Consider the following 15,526-nt stretch of genomic DNA (forward strand, 5'->3'; position numbering starts at 1 on the left):
CCCCCCCCCGCACAGCCTATTATTTATTTATTTATTTATTTGGTAATAGAGATGGGGTCCTGTTCTTGCTCAGTCTGGTCTCCAACCCTGAGCTCAAGCCATCCACCTGCTTTGGTCTTCCAGAATGTTAGGATTATAGGTGTGAGCCATAGTGTCTGGCCCAAAATATTAGTTCAAATTCCATCACCCAAATGATATGAAGTGAACATCATTCCAAAAAGCCCTTATGTATTCTGTAATAAGAATTTAGCTAGCTAGATAGAACAGGCTCACAATACTTTTCTGAAAATCCTTAAGCCAGATATATTTTAAAATTTGGAAATATTTATATTTTGGAAAGATAATATAGTATATGTAATATATATCTTATTTCCTTCCTAGCAGGCATTTCTTCATATCAAGTATATTAACATTTCTATGGCTCGGCGCCTGTGGCTCAAGTGGCTAAGGTGCCAGCCATATACACTTAAGGTGGCAGGCTCGAATCCAGCCCTGGCCCACCAAACAATGATGGCTGCAACCAAAAAAATAGCCAGGCATTGTGGCAGGCACCCGTGGTCTCAGGTACTTGAGAGGCTGAAGCAGGAGACTCGCTTGAGCCCAGGAGTTGGAGGTTGCTGTGAGCTGTGATGCCAGGGCACTCTACCTAGGGGGACAGCTTGAGGCTCTGTCTCAAAAAAAAAAACAAAACATTTCTACATACGAATAGCCACACGAAAAGATGTTTCAAAGACTATAAATACCCTCACTTAAGCTCAGGACAGATTTTGCTGCCAAATGACTTATAAAATACCTTTGATTTTAGGTGTGGTGGTTCATACCTGTAATCCCACCTACTTTGGAGGCTGAGATGAGAGCCTCACATGGGGCCAGGAGTTTGAGACCAGCCTAAGTAACACAGCAAGACTCCGTCTCTAATAAAATAAATAAATAAATGATTTTTTAAATTAAAAATATCTTTTTCACAGATTTTTAAATTTTGGAATTGCAGGTAAGGACCTATGCTTTCATAAAATATAATCATATAATGGACTGAATGAAAAGAAATGGAAGAGAAACCAAAAGAATTGCTAAATTTACATTAAATGTTTCTTTATTCCAGGAAGTTTTATGTTCTAAAAAGATTTTTCTAAGGTTAAAATAAGAGAGTGAGAAAAATATTAACAGATTGAAGTTAATTATTTTGAAAACATGTCTGGTAGGGACCTCTCCAATATATCCTCAGTTCTATTACCCTTAAGGCCCTCCAAATACTTTGGAACATTCTCTTTAGTATCCTGAAATTCATAGATAATATAATGAAAACAATCAATACCATGCCTAATATATAGGAAAAATAAAAAAGTAATTTGTTATGAAATACAGTAATGCATATTTCAATATCGAAATCCTAAGTCATTTCTTTTTCTTTCTTTCTTTCTTTCTTTCTTTTTTGCAGTTTTTGGCTGGGGCTGGGTTTGAACCCGCCACCCCTGGCATAGGGGGCCAGCTCCCTACTCCTTTGGTCCACAGGTGCTGCCCTCCTTGGCCATTTTGATTAAGACATAATGAAGCATAGGTGTGGTCCCAAAGTGATGAGATGCTTACATATATATAATAAAAATGATTGATTGTAAAGAAGTCATAAGGAGAGAACCATTTCATTCATAAAGTAAGTGGAGGAAGGGTCTACACTAGAATAAAACCTGGTGTTAAATACTTACAAAGATTTATTTGTATAAATACACTATATAAGTAACCTTAGTTGAAGAAAGAATAACAAGTATTAGGTAGAGAAAATGAGGGCATATTCTACTGTTGCAAATGAACTTGGTCTTCGTTTCAAGGAAAATGCTATAATAATTGTCTATGTTGTGTCATGGGATGGGATAACAAGGGAATATATTAGAAATCCTATAATCTATCTTGATATCTTACCACATACTGAGGGAAAAGTATTAGACTCTAAAATGTTTGAGACCTTGAATACAATACCCTTCAAGAGTTGATGGAAAATAGAGGATGATTTGAGAAAAGAAGTATTTTTAAGCGATTCTCTTGCCTCAGCCTCCCAAGTAGCTGGGACTACAGGCGCCTGCCACAACTCCCGGCTATTTGTTGTTGTTGTCGTCATTGTTGTTTATCTGTCCCAAGCCTGGTTCGAACCCGCCAGTGTATGTGGCCAGTGCCCTCACCGCTGAGCCATGGGTGCCGCCAAACGTCAGTATTTTAGAAGTAGCGTTTGTTTATGAAATTCACTGACATCTCTATATTCCGTTTGTCACTACGAACTTAATAATGTGTGATTTAAAGTCTAGTAAGAGGAGTCTCAAATCTCCTTTTACACATTTGCATTTGATTTCATTGCTTTTCCTGTAACCAAACCCTTGCAGTAAAACCCTTTTCAATTAAATGCTTAGCAGGAAATGCTATAAGTTAGCTCTTTCCAAACAATAGGTATTCAAATCTTAACTGGGTGTCAAGTATTTCATAGCTAGGTTGGTTAAACCGTACTTTGCCTTCAAAATCTGTTTTGTTTTCTTAAACTCAGTTATTTCACCGGGGCGGGGCCCTAGACTCCACCCCCAGCGCCCCTGGAGACCCCGCCTCTACGCCCTCCACGCCCCTTCTTTGCGTACACACCTCCTCTGAGGCGGACGTCGGACGCCAAGCCGAGCGGAAGAGACGTAAGGCGGCGCCGGAGGTGTCGTTAGTTCGTCGTGCGACTGGTCCTGATTGTGGAGCGCGGCCTGCGCCCGAGGAGCTATCACTATGTCGATCGAAATCGAGTCCTCGGAGTGAGTCCTGCATTTGGTGGATGTTTCCGGTGTGGCAGGGGCAGGAAGGTTAAGGGAGAAGGTTGGAGGGCACTTAGGCGGAGGTATCTGAGAGGCAGAGGAATGGAAGGCCATTTCCTTGCTCCCCAGAGAAGCTTCTTGGTTCTTGCTACTTGGGAAGGGCGGTCCACAAGAAAGTAGCGGTATTTGGACGTGAAACCTCGGAGGGGCACTGGGAACAGACCTTGCAGACATGGGTTCTACCCTTTGTCGACTTCCGGCGATTTCTGATCCACTCTGGACTCAGGTCTGATTCTGTACACAAGGTGGCTGGTCTGTAAAACTTGCTTCTCTCCTCTCCCCAATTAAACACTGTGATGCCTCTCTTCAGTGCTTACGCGGTTCTTTTGGTTTGCTTTGCTTAGCGGTTAACACTCAGTATGATGGCTATTCCTCCCCGCCCCCATCCCCACTCCCGCCTCTGTAGGCGCCTAGGGACTCCTTTTTCTTCTCTTTTCTTTCTTTGTTTTTTTTTTTTTTTTTTTTGCAGTTTTTGGCCGGGGCTGGGTTTGAACCCTCCACCTCCAGCTTATGGGGCCGGCGCCCTACTCCTTTGAGCCACAGGTGCTGCCTCGGGACTCCTTTTTCTTATACATAGTCTGGTGTCCATACCATAGAGACTCAGTTATTGTTTTTGGAATGAATGAATAGCTGTTTTATCAGACCCAATCTGGTGCTGAATTTTGGTTTGACTGTAAGTTACAAAGGAGAGAGAATCTAGATATTGGATTGGAAAGAATAATAGTTTGCGAGGGAGGCGGAGCGAGAAGTAATAAGTAACTGAAGAAGGTTCGGTGTATTTTCCCGGGATTCCGTCTTACATCCGTTGTTGCCAACACTTGATAATTAAATACACCTAGCATAGGAGGAAGGGAGGGTTACTCATTCAGTAAGTGTTGAAGACTACTGTGTACTTTCTAGATGCTGGATATACAGTAGTGAATACAAAATAGACAGAAATCCCTGCTCTTATATAACGTACCTTGTGAATGGAGAATGCAAACAATAGACAAAAACAATATTTAAAATGTGATGTATAACAGATGGTGGTAAATGTTTTGGAGAAATATAAAGCAAAGGACAGTATGGAGTGTTGGAGATTAAGATAATTTAAGACAGGGTAGAAATTGGAAAGGATTACATGCTTCCAGGCCTAAGTGATAGTTGCAGCAATCATTTTTCCACCCTTCAACACCCAAGCTGTACCAACAGGGTTGCATGTTTTTATCAATAGTAGCTATAATTACTAAGTACTTTCTATGCTAATAAAAATTATACATGCTGTAAGCTGTATAATTGACTCTTTTACTAACCCTACAGTGTAGATATTTTTCTTAACAGGTGAGGATACAGGCACAGATGTTAACTGACTTGCCCAAGGTCAGAGTAAGTGACAGAACTCTGATTAAGATACTATCCTGTCCCCAAAGCTTTTAGCTCTTTATATATTACATTATGTTAAAAAGTAGCAAATTTGATTTTTGCTGTGTCAAATATGAGGTCTTTGAGGGGAAGGGTGTCTCTTTTGGGGAGTGCAAAATGGAAGTTAATGGAAGCATGCTAAGGAATAGTACTGTGCTGGAATAGTGGGATACCCATAAAGGAGCCACAAGAGATTTGTCATTAGTTTCCCTTCATAGAAGCTTTTATTAAGAAGAGTGTGTCTGCTTTTCCTTCACTGACGTATAAGAGCCACACTGCCAGTTTGAATCCTCATTTTTCTACCTATTGGTAATGTTTCTTAGTCAAATTCTCATCTGTGAATTAGGGATAACTAATACTTAACCTCATAGGGTTGTTTTGAGGAGTAAATGAGTCAAAATACCTCAACTGCTCAGAATAGTACTTATTATTTAGTAAAAGTAATAATTTTGGTTATTGTTCTATGATTATTATTTCTTCTCTGGAAAAAGGAATTTACTAAATTCCACTCTGAAGTTTCTTACAAACAGGGACAGACTGACCCTCTTTTTTTTTTTTTTTTTAGAATAAGTTTATTTTATATTAAAAAGAGGCAAGAGAATAGGGAGAAGAGATGAGAGAGAAGAGAGCAAGGAGTGAGAGAGAGGAAAATAGGGGAGAAGAGAGAGAAAAGGAGTGAGAGAAAGGCATGGCATCCTAAAGAAAAAAAGAATGCTGGCCCAGACTGACCCTTTATGTTAGTGTTGTCTAATGGAAATACAGTGTGAACCACATATATACTTTAAAGGAAGAGAAGGAAGACAATGATTATGATATCATCTACTGAATCTGTGCAATCTGAACAGATTCTTCAGACAACTCATTATTAAGCCCGAGATCAAGAAGTTTAACTATAAGTAACTATTTATTTATGTATTTATTTATTTATTTTTAAGAGACAGAGTCTCACTTTATTGCTCTCGGTAGAGTGCTGTGGCATCACAGTTCACAGCAACCTCCAACTCCTGGGCTTAGGTGATTCTCTTGCTTCAGCCTTCCGAGTAGCTGGGACTACAGGCACCCGCCACAACACCCAGCTATATTTTTTGTTGCAGTTTGGCTGGGGCCGGGTTTGAACCCACCACCCTTGGTACATGGGGCCAGCTTCCTACTCACTGAGCCACAGGCGCTGCCCTATATATTTAATTATAAAAAAATTAAAAACTTGTAATTTTTCTGTCACATATAAAAATGATGCTTATTCTTTCAATATTTGGAAATCGTCTTTTTTTCCTTGGGAATCTGACTCTACAATTTTTTTTTATTTCACTTGTTCTAAAATTTTGGTAATAAAGGCAGTGGGTAGATTTTATTTTTGCAAATGAGGAAGTATAGCTTTGTTTTGGTTTTACATATGGTACAGCTCTACTTATGTTCAATAATTCCCCATTAAGAAAATCTCAGGCAGTGGCTGTAGCTCAGTGAGGAGGGTGCCAGCCACATACAACGAGGCTGGCAGGTTTGAACCTGGCCCAGACCAGCTAAACAACAATGAAAACTACAACAACAACAAAAAGAAAATCTCGGTTCATATTTTGTTTTTAAAAATGGACCAAATTGGCTCGGCGCCTGTGGCTCAACCGGCTAGGGCGCCAGCCACGTACACCTAGGGTGGCGTGTTCGAATCCCCAGCCCGGACCCACCAAACAGCAATGATGGCTGCAACCAAAAATAGCCGGGCGTTGTGGCGGGCGCCTGTGGTCCCAGCTACTTGGGAGGCGGAGGCAGGAGACTCACTTGAGCCCAGGAGTTGGAGGTTGCTGTGAGCTGTAATGCCATGGCACTCTGCCCAGGGGGACAGCTTAAGGCTCTGTCTCAAAAAAAAAAAAAGGACCAAATTGTTCTTCAATTATTTAGATTTATTTTGTTTCAACAACTGGACTAGGTTTAAAATATTTCACTAGAATGTGCAACAATGTAGACATAAGAATTAGGAATCAAGACAGTTACCTTACTACCAGCTCCCCCTTCTAGTTGGCTGTAAGATATTAGGCAAATGATTTTCCTTCTCTGATCCCCAGTTGTTTCTGTAGGAAGGGAAACCCTTATAATTTAGATTCTTTGATTACTGGAAAGTTTTACTTGCATGAAAAAAAAGGAAAGTAGCTAGTGAAAGGAAGAGGATTGAGTAAGAGCTGGAGTGGGTTTATTTTTGGCATCTGATGAGTGAGGTTCCTTGAGCTGAATCTTTCTTTTTTTCAGTGTGATTCGTCTTATCATGCAATACTTGAAGGAGAACAGTTTGCATCGGGCATTAGCCACCTTACAGGAGGAGACTACTGTGTCTCTGAATACTGTGGACAGTATTGAGAGTTTTGTGGCTGACATTAATAGTGGCCATTGGGATACGGTTTTACAGGCTATACAGTCTCTGAAATTGCCAGACAAAACCCTCATTGACCTCTATGAACAGGTAAGAGTGGTGGTCTTATACTGGTCTCATACTGATCCCCATGGGTTGGTTTGTTGTGGGGCAGCCCCCTGACTAGGAAGCATCAGTGAGCATTCAATCTTCAAGCAATGTAGGGTCATAATAGCCATTAAAATTTATACTGATTTTTCTTCTGTGTTCTTGGAAAATCCACGATTTTCTCAAATTGTCATTATTTCTTAAGTGAGCATTAAATTATTCTGACACCAGCTCTTATACTGCAATTCACTTCTGGCACTAATCACCTGGAATTAGCATAGACTCTACAGATTTGGTACTCAGATCTGCATAAGACTGTCCTCACTTCAGATACCAGCTGTACATTTAGGAGGCTTCAGGCCACTTACCTTTCTGACAACTGGTTACGAATTCTGGGGTTCCCACGACCATTCAGATTTGATAATTTGCTAGAATGATTCACAGAACTCAGAAAAGCTCTATAGAAAACCAAGTAGATGGGACCAGGGAAGAGGAGATAGTAAATTCACACCTAATGGGTATAGTGCACACTGTCTGGGTGATGAGCACATTTATACCTTTAATTCAAACTGAACAAAAGCAATTCCTGTAACCAAAATATTTGTACTCCCATAATATTCTGAAATTAAAAAAAAAAAGTAGTTGTCAAGTTATAGAAGCAACCCAAATGCCTATCAACTTGTGAATGAATTAACAAATTATGGTGCATGTAAACCATGGAGTACCATTCATCCATAAAAAGATGGAGACTTTACGTCTTTTATGTTTACCTGCATGGAGTTGGAACACATTCTTCTGAGTAAAGTATCTCAGGTGGTGCCTGTACCTCAGTGTGTAGGGCGCTGGCCACATACACCGAGGCTGGTGGGTTTTGTTTTTTTTTTGAGACGGAGCCTCAAGCTATCCCCCTGGGTAGAGTGCAATGGCATCACAGCTCACAGCAACCTCCAACTCCTGGGCTCAAGCGAGTCTCCTGCCTCAGCCTCCCAAGTAGCTGGGACTACAGGCGCCCACCACAACGCCTGGCCATTTTTTGGTTGCAGCCATCATTGTTGTTTGGCGGGCCCGGGCTGGGGATTCGAACCCGCCACCTTAGGTGTATGTGGCTGGCGCCTTAGCCGATTGAGCCACAGGCACCGAGCAGAGGCTGGTAGGTTTGAACCGAGCCTAGGCCAGCTAAAATCAACAGTGACAACTACAACCAAAAAATAGCTGGGCATTATGGCAGACACCTGTAGTCCCAGGTACTTGGGAAGCTGAGGCAAGAGAATCTCTTAAGCCCAAGAGTTTGAGGTTGCTGTGAGCTGTGACACCACAGTACTCTACTGAAGGTGACATAGTAAGACACTGTCTCAAAAAAAAAAAAAAAGAAAGAAAGAAAATGGGAAAAAAAGTATCAAATGTATTCAGTGCTATTATGAAACCACTATATAAACACACTCATACAAATGATAAAACAAATATAGTCTAGCAAGGGAGAGGAGAAGGGAGGGGGATTAGTGGGAGGAGGGAAGGCATTTTGTGGGATCTCACCTGATGTACACAATGCAAGGGTATATTTCAAAATAACTAAGAGTAAATTTTAAATTACCACAAAAATAAATGAGGCAATGGTTATGTTAATCAATTTGATTTAAGCATTCCACATTGTATATCAAATCATCACATTGTACCCCATAAATGTATACAGTTGTGATTTTAATTAAATATAAAATAAAATAGAAAAGCTCTGTACTTATGGTTACAGTTTGTTTTTTTTTTTTTTTTTGAGACAGAGTCTCTCAAGCTGTTGCCCTGAGTAGAGTGCCATGGTGTCACAGCTCACAGCAACCTCCAATTCTTGGGCTTAAGTGATTCTCTTGACTCAGCTTCCCAAGTAGCTGGGATTGTAGGCACTCACCACAATGCCCAGCTATTTTTTGTTGTTTTTGTAGTTGTCATTGTTGTTTTAGCTGGCCGGGGTTGGGTTCGAACCTACCAGCCTCAGTATATGTGGCTGGCATCCTACCCACTGAGCTACGGGTGCCGCCCTGATTACAGTTTTATTATCAAAGATACAGATCAGTGCCAGCCAATTAAAAAGACACCAAGGGTAAGGTCTGAGAGGGTCCTGAACGTAGAGTTTCTGTGCTGTCCCTGTGGAATCAGGATTTGTTACGTACTTAGCTTATCAATGTGTTTACCTACCAGGAAGCTCCATTGAGGTTTTTATTGGGGTTTCATTATATAGGGATGATTGATAATTCCAGCCTCTTTCTTTCCACCTTCTACCTTCTTTGAGGTTGGGCTGGTTCAAAGCCTTAACCTTCTTGATCTTTGTGGTAACCAGCTTCTATGCTGAGCCACTGCCTTAGCACAAACTTAGGTGTGATTCAAGGGGTTCATGAATTTCAAAGACACTCCTACTGCTGGCAGAATTCCAAGGGTTTTAGGAGCTATCAGCCAGGTACCTAGGACAAAGTTCAGATAAATTATTTATTTTAAAACAGAACAGAGTGGATTTTCTGGAAATAAGATGATTTTTTTTTTTAGACAGTCTCACTTTGTCATCCTCAGTAGAGTGCAGAGGCATCATAGCTCATAGCAACCTCCAACTCTTGGACTCAGTGATTCTATTGCCTCAGCCTTCCAAGGAGCTAAGGCTACAGGCACCCGCCGCAACTCCAGGCTATTTTTAGAGATGGGGTCTCTCGGGGTCTCTCTCTCTTGCTCAGGCTAATCTTGAACCTTTGAGCTCAGGGCAATCTACCCACCCCTGCCTCCCAGAGTGCTAGGATTACAGGTGTGAGCCACCATGCCTGGCCTGATTATAGTGTTTTTTTAAGTAAAAATAGGAATGTTGACTTGTTTCTGTATAATCTATATGAGTTCAGTAGTTCTCCAAAGAAAATTTTAGTTACTGGAGAAGGGTTTCTCTGGAGCCCATGGGGATATTCCTATCTTTACTTTTTTTCAGCATCTATTCTGAAAAAGATGCCTTAGAAGAGGAGAGATTAGCAAATAAAAATTAAAGATGGTGGCCAGATGTAGTGGCTCACACCTATAATCCTAGCACTTTGGGAGGTCAAGGTGGGAAGATTGCTTGTGCTCAGGAGTTGAAGACCAGCCTGAGCAAGAGTGAGATCTTGTTTTTACTAAAACCAGAAAAATTAGTCAGGCATTGTGGTGGTTGTCTGTAGTCCCAGCTATTCAGGAGTCTGAGGCAAGAACCCAGGGGTTTGAGGTTACTGTGAGCTAGGCTGACACCAGGCACTCTACCCTGGGCAACAGAATGAGGCTCTGTTTCCAAAAAAAAAAAAATTAAGTGAAAGCAGACTTTGAGAACTTTGATTGAAAAGTTTACATGTCTATGAGTATTGTTAACCTAACTTCAAATGGAACAGAAATCAGTTAAATGGAACTGGCCTAGTTTGTTACGGATTTTTGTTTGAAATATTGTTGATTCAGTCTGTGTTCTGCTTTCCAAAAGTCAGGAAAACCATTTTATGTCTTTTGAGGTGTTTGTAGCTTTTCAAGCAATGTATGGGCTCGGCACCTGTGGCTCAAGTGGCTAAGGCGCCAGCCACATACATCTAAGGTGGTGGGTTCGAATCCAGCCCAGGTCCGCCAAACAACAATGATGGCTGCAACCAAAAAAAAAAAATAGCCAGGCGTTGTGGCGGGTGCCTGTAGTCCCAGCTACTTGGGAGGCTGAGGCAGGAGACTCGCTTGAGCCCAGGAGTTGGAGGTTGCTGTGAGCTGTAATGCCACGGCACTCTACCTAGGGGGACAGCTTTAGGCTCTGTCTTAAAAAAAAAAAAAAAAAAGGCAATATATGTACTTACAAGCAGAATTTGAAACATGTATTTTGTTCTCTCTCTTTGATTTCTTTGGAATTTGAAAGCCATTTGTAAGTATTCTTAATTTCTGACAATAGTTATTTGCATAAATTCAAAAAAAAATTAAGGATGGCTTTTGAAGGATAGAAGCTATTATTTATAATTACTTCAGTTGTCTACCTAAAATTGCCAGTAAACAGGAAAAGGGACATTTCCCAATTGGAAATCACTTTGGCTAGCCATGTCTGTGTTAGACATTTTATTGAAAAAGAAATATTAGTAAGAAAACATGTTTAAACATCTGTTTCCAGCCGGCACGGTGGCTCACGCCTGTAATCCCAGCACTTTGGGAGGCTGAGGCGGGAGGATTGCTTGAGCTCAGGAGTTCGAGGCTTGTCTGAGCGAGAGTGAGACCCCAACTCGTGGAAAAAAAATGGAAAAACCCAGCTGGGCGCCGCGGCGAGCGCCTGTAATCCCAGCAGCTTCAGAGGCTGAGGCAGCAGGATGCCTACAAGCCAGAGTCTGAGGTTGCAGTGAGCTACGATGCCATTGCACTCTGCTCAGGGCAAAGGGTAGAACTCTGTCTCAACAAAAAAAAACCAAAAAAACCCATCTGTTTCCTTTCAATTGTCCAGGTTGTTTTGGAATTGATTGAGCTGCGAGAGTTGGGTGCTGCCAGATCACTTCTGAGACAAACTGACCCTATGATCATGTTAAAACAAACCCAACCTGAGCGGTATATTCATCTGGAAAACCTCTTGGCCAGGTCTTACTTTGATCCTCGTGAGGTACGGCTATGGTAATAAAAGAAAACTTTTTTAAACTTTGAAAATATGTTAAAATGTGATTTTTTTTTTTACCATTGTATTGGATACTGTTTGCGATTTTGATTTAATTTTTGAGAATGATGCTCTTCTGTTTATGTATTTGGTTGACATTTGCATATTTTAAAGAGAATGATCTTGTTCAGATTTCTGAGTATTTGAGGATTTTTTTCTCCAGCATACTCCATTTTAGAGTTTTGTGTGTTGGTTAGTAAAGAAGCAGAAAATTTTATTCTGATGTTATTCCCACAGTAGCCTTTCCTGAAATGCTTCCTGACTGCTATTATGTTCAGTGAGCATTTGTGTCCTTTTCCCCTGACAACTGCAATTTCCTTTCATCCCTTTTAGTTCCTAAAATCTTACGCTTTAGCTTCTTAGCTGATTAGGGGTACTAGTAGAGTATGGTAACTAATATTCTTTTACTCTTCAAAAACCCAATTGTATGCTGTGTTTCCCTGAAAATAAGACCTACCCAAAAAATAAGCCCTAGCAGGATGTCTATGCATTTGTTAAATATAAGCCCTACCCCAATGTGATGGGTGTCGCTGTGCAACGTATCTGCATAGCCATGCCATGCATTTCAGTGCTGAGCAGTAAGGAAGACTGGAATACTTTTCATCTGCCACAGCTCCTTTCTCAGAGCCGTTGGCACTTGCTCGGGTGCGCGTGTGGTAACCTTGGTCGCAGGCATCCTATTGCATACATGTGAACGACTAGGGGAAAGGAATTCACGCATCACTAGTGCCAGCCCCACCAACAAGGTCGGCTCCCCCTGTCAGGTTCCAGAAGAAGATGTCTTAACTATATTTGAATACATATAGATTGTTGTATTATACTTGATAAGACATCCCCTGAAAATAACCCCTAGTGTGTCTTCTTGATAAAAAATAAATATAAGACAGTGTCTTATTTTGGGGGAAACAATGGCATATAATTTCATTCTTTCCTACCCAGACTTTCACTAGAGGCTTGTCAAAATAGGAAGAAGAAGAATTTATTTAGGGTACAGTTGGTAAATGCTTTAGACTGGAAGTCACTTGACTAAAAGACATTACCGAAGAGTATAAAAGAGTCCTTGGCTCTGAAAATTCTTCAGAAACTGGAAAAACAACTCTAGCTTTGATATGGTTTACTTACTCTTTTCAGAAATAACAGGGTGGATTGGCTGATCTCAGTTCTCTCCCAGCTCATACATTTGAAATTCAAGTGAGCAAAATTGGGAAGTCATTTAAAAAACTCAGTTGGTTTAATCACTTCCCTGTTTAACTGAATAATTTCTTTTCATGTTTTTTTCTTTGTATATTTCTTCTTGTTTGTGTGTGTGTTTCAAATAAGCATGCTCAGATCTTATAGTTGCTTATTGGAAATAATTCTGTGTCCTCTCCTTTTTCAGGCTTATCCAGATGGAAGTAGCAAAGAGAAGAGAAGAGCAGCAATTGCCCAAGCCTTAGCTGGGGAAGTCAGTGTGGTGCCTCCATCTCGTCTCATGGCATTGCTGGGACAGGTATTAAATGGCTGTAAAACTGAATTTACTCTGAATTTCTGGTGCAATTTTCTGTATATAAACTCTATGTCTGACATAAAGAAATGTGATACAGGCTCGGTGCCTATAGCTCAACCGGCTAAGGCATCAGCCATGTACACCTAAGGTGGCGGGTTCGAATCCCCAGCCCGGACCCGCCAAACAACAATAATGGCTGCAACCAAAAAATAGCCGGGCGTTGTGGCGGGCGCCTGTGGTCCCAGCTACTTGGGAGGCGGAGGCAGGAGACTCGCTTGAGCCCAGGAGTTGGAGGTTGCTGTGAGCTGTAATGCCATGGCACTCTGCCCAGGGGGACAGCTTGAGGCTCTGTCTCAAAAAAAAAAAAAAAAAAAAAAAAAAAAAGAAATGTGATACAGAAGTGAGAAACTGTTTGTACCAACAGCTGTGCTATTCCACCTTCCCTCTTTCCTGGGAGAAGTAATATAGATTCATGGTTAGGAACATAAGCTCTACAGTCAGAATCAGGGTAGCTGTAGAATTTATTATCCTGTGTGGAATATCTTTGAGGGTACTATGGGAACTGTCCTTGACAGATGGGAACAAATGTTCACTCTAGTTAGAATCTAAGCTCTCTCATTTATCTGCTATATGGTCCTGGCAAGTTACTTTTCTGATCTCGTTTACTCATCATGGTATAGGAAGGATTAAGTGAGATAATGTTCATAACGCCCTTAATACATTGCCTGGAACCTTGTAAATGTAAATGGTAGTTGCTGCTGATGATTCTTTTTTTTTTATTAGTAATACTATTGCTACCTTTGTTGTTATTATAAAACTATCTAGAGTAATAGATGTTTTATAAATAGCAAAGAGAACAAGTGACTAATAGAGATATACATCGACTTTTTGCACTAAATCTGCATTTAGAAAAAAACCAAAAGCTATTTTTTGAAGGCCTGCAGTGATTTCTGAGATACAAAATTAAGCTGTTTCTTAAAAAATTTACTTTTTATCTTTTATCAAAGTAATAGTTTTTCATAGTAGTACTTCAGGGCTTATAAGAAAAAATAGTTCCATGTGCTACCCTTTTCTACCCCTAATTATTACTTTTCACAAACATTTCTAACTCTCGAGCATTTTGCTCCATGTTTATATTCCTATTAATTATAGTCGTTGGCTATTAATTTTCTTAATTGGAAGATGATTTATCTGATACCCATTCTATATAACATGGCATATATTCTTCTTCCAGATTTTTTTTTGTGTGTGTGAGACAGGAGCCTCAAGCTGTCCACCTGGGTAGAGTGCCCTGGCATCACAGCTCACAGCAACCTCCAACTCCTGGGCTAAGTGATTCTCTCTTTTTTTTTTTTTTGTTTGTAGTTTTTGGTCAGGGCCAGGTTTGAACCTGCCACCTCTGGTATATGGGGCTAGCGCCCTATTCCTTGAGCCACAGATGCTGCCCTTAAGTGATTCTCTTGCCTCAGCCTCCCAAGTAGCTGGGACTACAGACACCTGACACAATGCCCAGCTATTTTTTGGTTGTGGTTGTCATTGTTGTTTCGTAGGCCTGGGCTGGATTTGAACCTGCTAGGTCTGGTGTATGTGGCTGGCACCTTAGCTGCTTGAGCTACAGGTGCTGAACCAACTAGTTCTTTTTTAAAAAAAAAATTAATTTTTTTTTTTTTTTTGTAGAGACAGTCTCATTTTTGTCGCCCTCGGTAGAGTGCCATGGTGTCATACAGCTCACAGCAACCTCCAACTGGGCTCAGGCGATACTCTTGCCTCAGCCTCCCAAGTAGCTGGGACTACAGGTGCCTGCCACAACGTCTGGCTATTTTTTTGTTTCAGTTTGGCTGGGGCCGGGTTTGAACCTGCCACCCTTGGTATATGGGGCTGGCACCATACCCACTGAGCCACAGGCACTGCCCCCAGAATTAATTAATAATTATTATTTATTTTGAGACAGAGTCTCACTTTGTTGCCTTTGGGAGAGTGCCATGGTGTCCTAGCTCACGGCAACCTCAAACTCTTGGGCTCAAGCAATTCTCTTGCCCTGAGGCTCCCAAGTAGCTGGGGCTATAGGTGCCCGTCTCAATGCCCTTTTTTTTTTTTGAGACAGTCTCACTATGTCACCCTTGATAGAGTGCTATGGCATCACTGCTCACAGCAACCTCAAACTCTTGGGCTTAAGTATTTCTCTTGCCTCAGCTTCCCAAGTAGCTGGGACTACAGGCACCCAATACAACGCCGGGCTATTTTTTTGTTGTTGTTGTAGTTGTCATTGTTGTTTGGCTGGCCCAGCCGGGTTCAAACCCACCAACCCCAGTGTATGTGGCCTGTTTTTAGGAGTCTGGCTATTTTTAGGAGTCTTACTCTTGCTCAGGCTGGTCTTGAACCTGTGAGCTCAGGCAATCCATCTGCTTCAGTCTCCTAGAGTGCTAGGAGTACAGGTGTGAACCACCTTGCCCAGCCTATTTATTTACTTTTTGAGACAGAGTCTCACTCTGTTGCCCTGGGTTGAATGCCATGGTGTCATAACTCACACCAATCTCAAACCCTTGGGCATAAGTCATCCTCTTGCCTCAGCCTCCCAAGTAGCTGGAACTACAGGTGCCCACTACAACACCTGGCTAGTTTTTCTATTTTCAGTAGAGACAGGGTCTCATCCTTGCTCAGGCTGATCTCAAACTATTGAGCTCGGCTCGGCGCCT

At 41.3% G+C, this 15,526-nt stretch overlaps 1 protein-coding gene across 1 annotated transcript in view; it reads left to right on the forward strand.

Annotated features, from left to right (window-relative positions):
- The first annotated feature begins 2,631 nt into the window (after positions 1–2,631).
- The window catches only part of SMU1 (SMU1, DNA replication regulator and spliceosomal factor), a 30,680-nt gene continuing 17,785 nt past the window's right edge, over positions 2,632–15,526 (forward strand). Inside the window, exons 1-4 of the mRNA XM_023519353.1 lie at positions 2,632–2,777; positions 6,480–6,690; positions 11,141–11,293; positions 12,723–12,833. Of these exons, the coding sequence (XP_023375121.1) occupies positions 2,752–2,777; positions 6,480–6,690; positions 11,141–11,293; positions 12,723–12,833 (501 nt within the window). The 5' untranslated portion in view covers positions 2,632–2,751. The remainder of the gene's footprint in view (positions 2,778–6,479; positions 6,691–11,140; positions 11,294–12,722; positions 12,834–15,526) is intronic.

This window comes from Otolemur garnettii, unplaced genomic scaffold (assembly GCF_000181295.1).
Source record: "Otolemur garnettii isolate 467f Iridium unplaced genomic scaffold, OtoGar3 scaffold00172, whole genome shotgun sequence".
Lineage (NCBI taxonomy): Eukaryota > Metazoa > Chordata > Mammalia > Primates > Galagidae > Otolemur > Otolemur garnettii.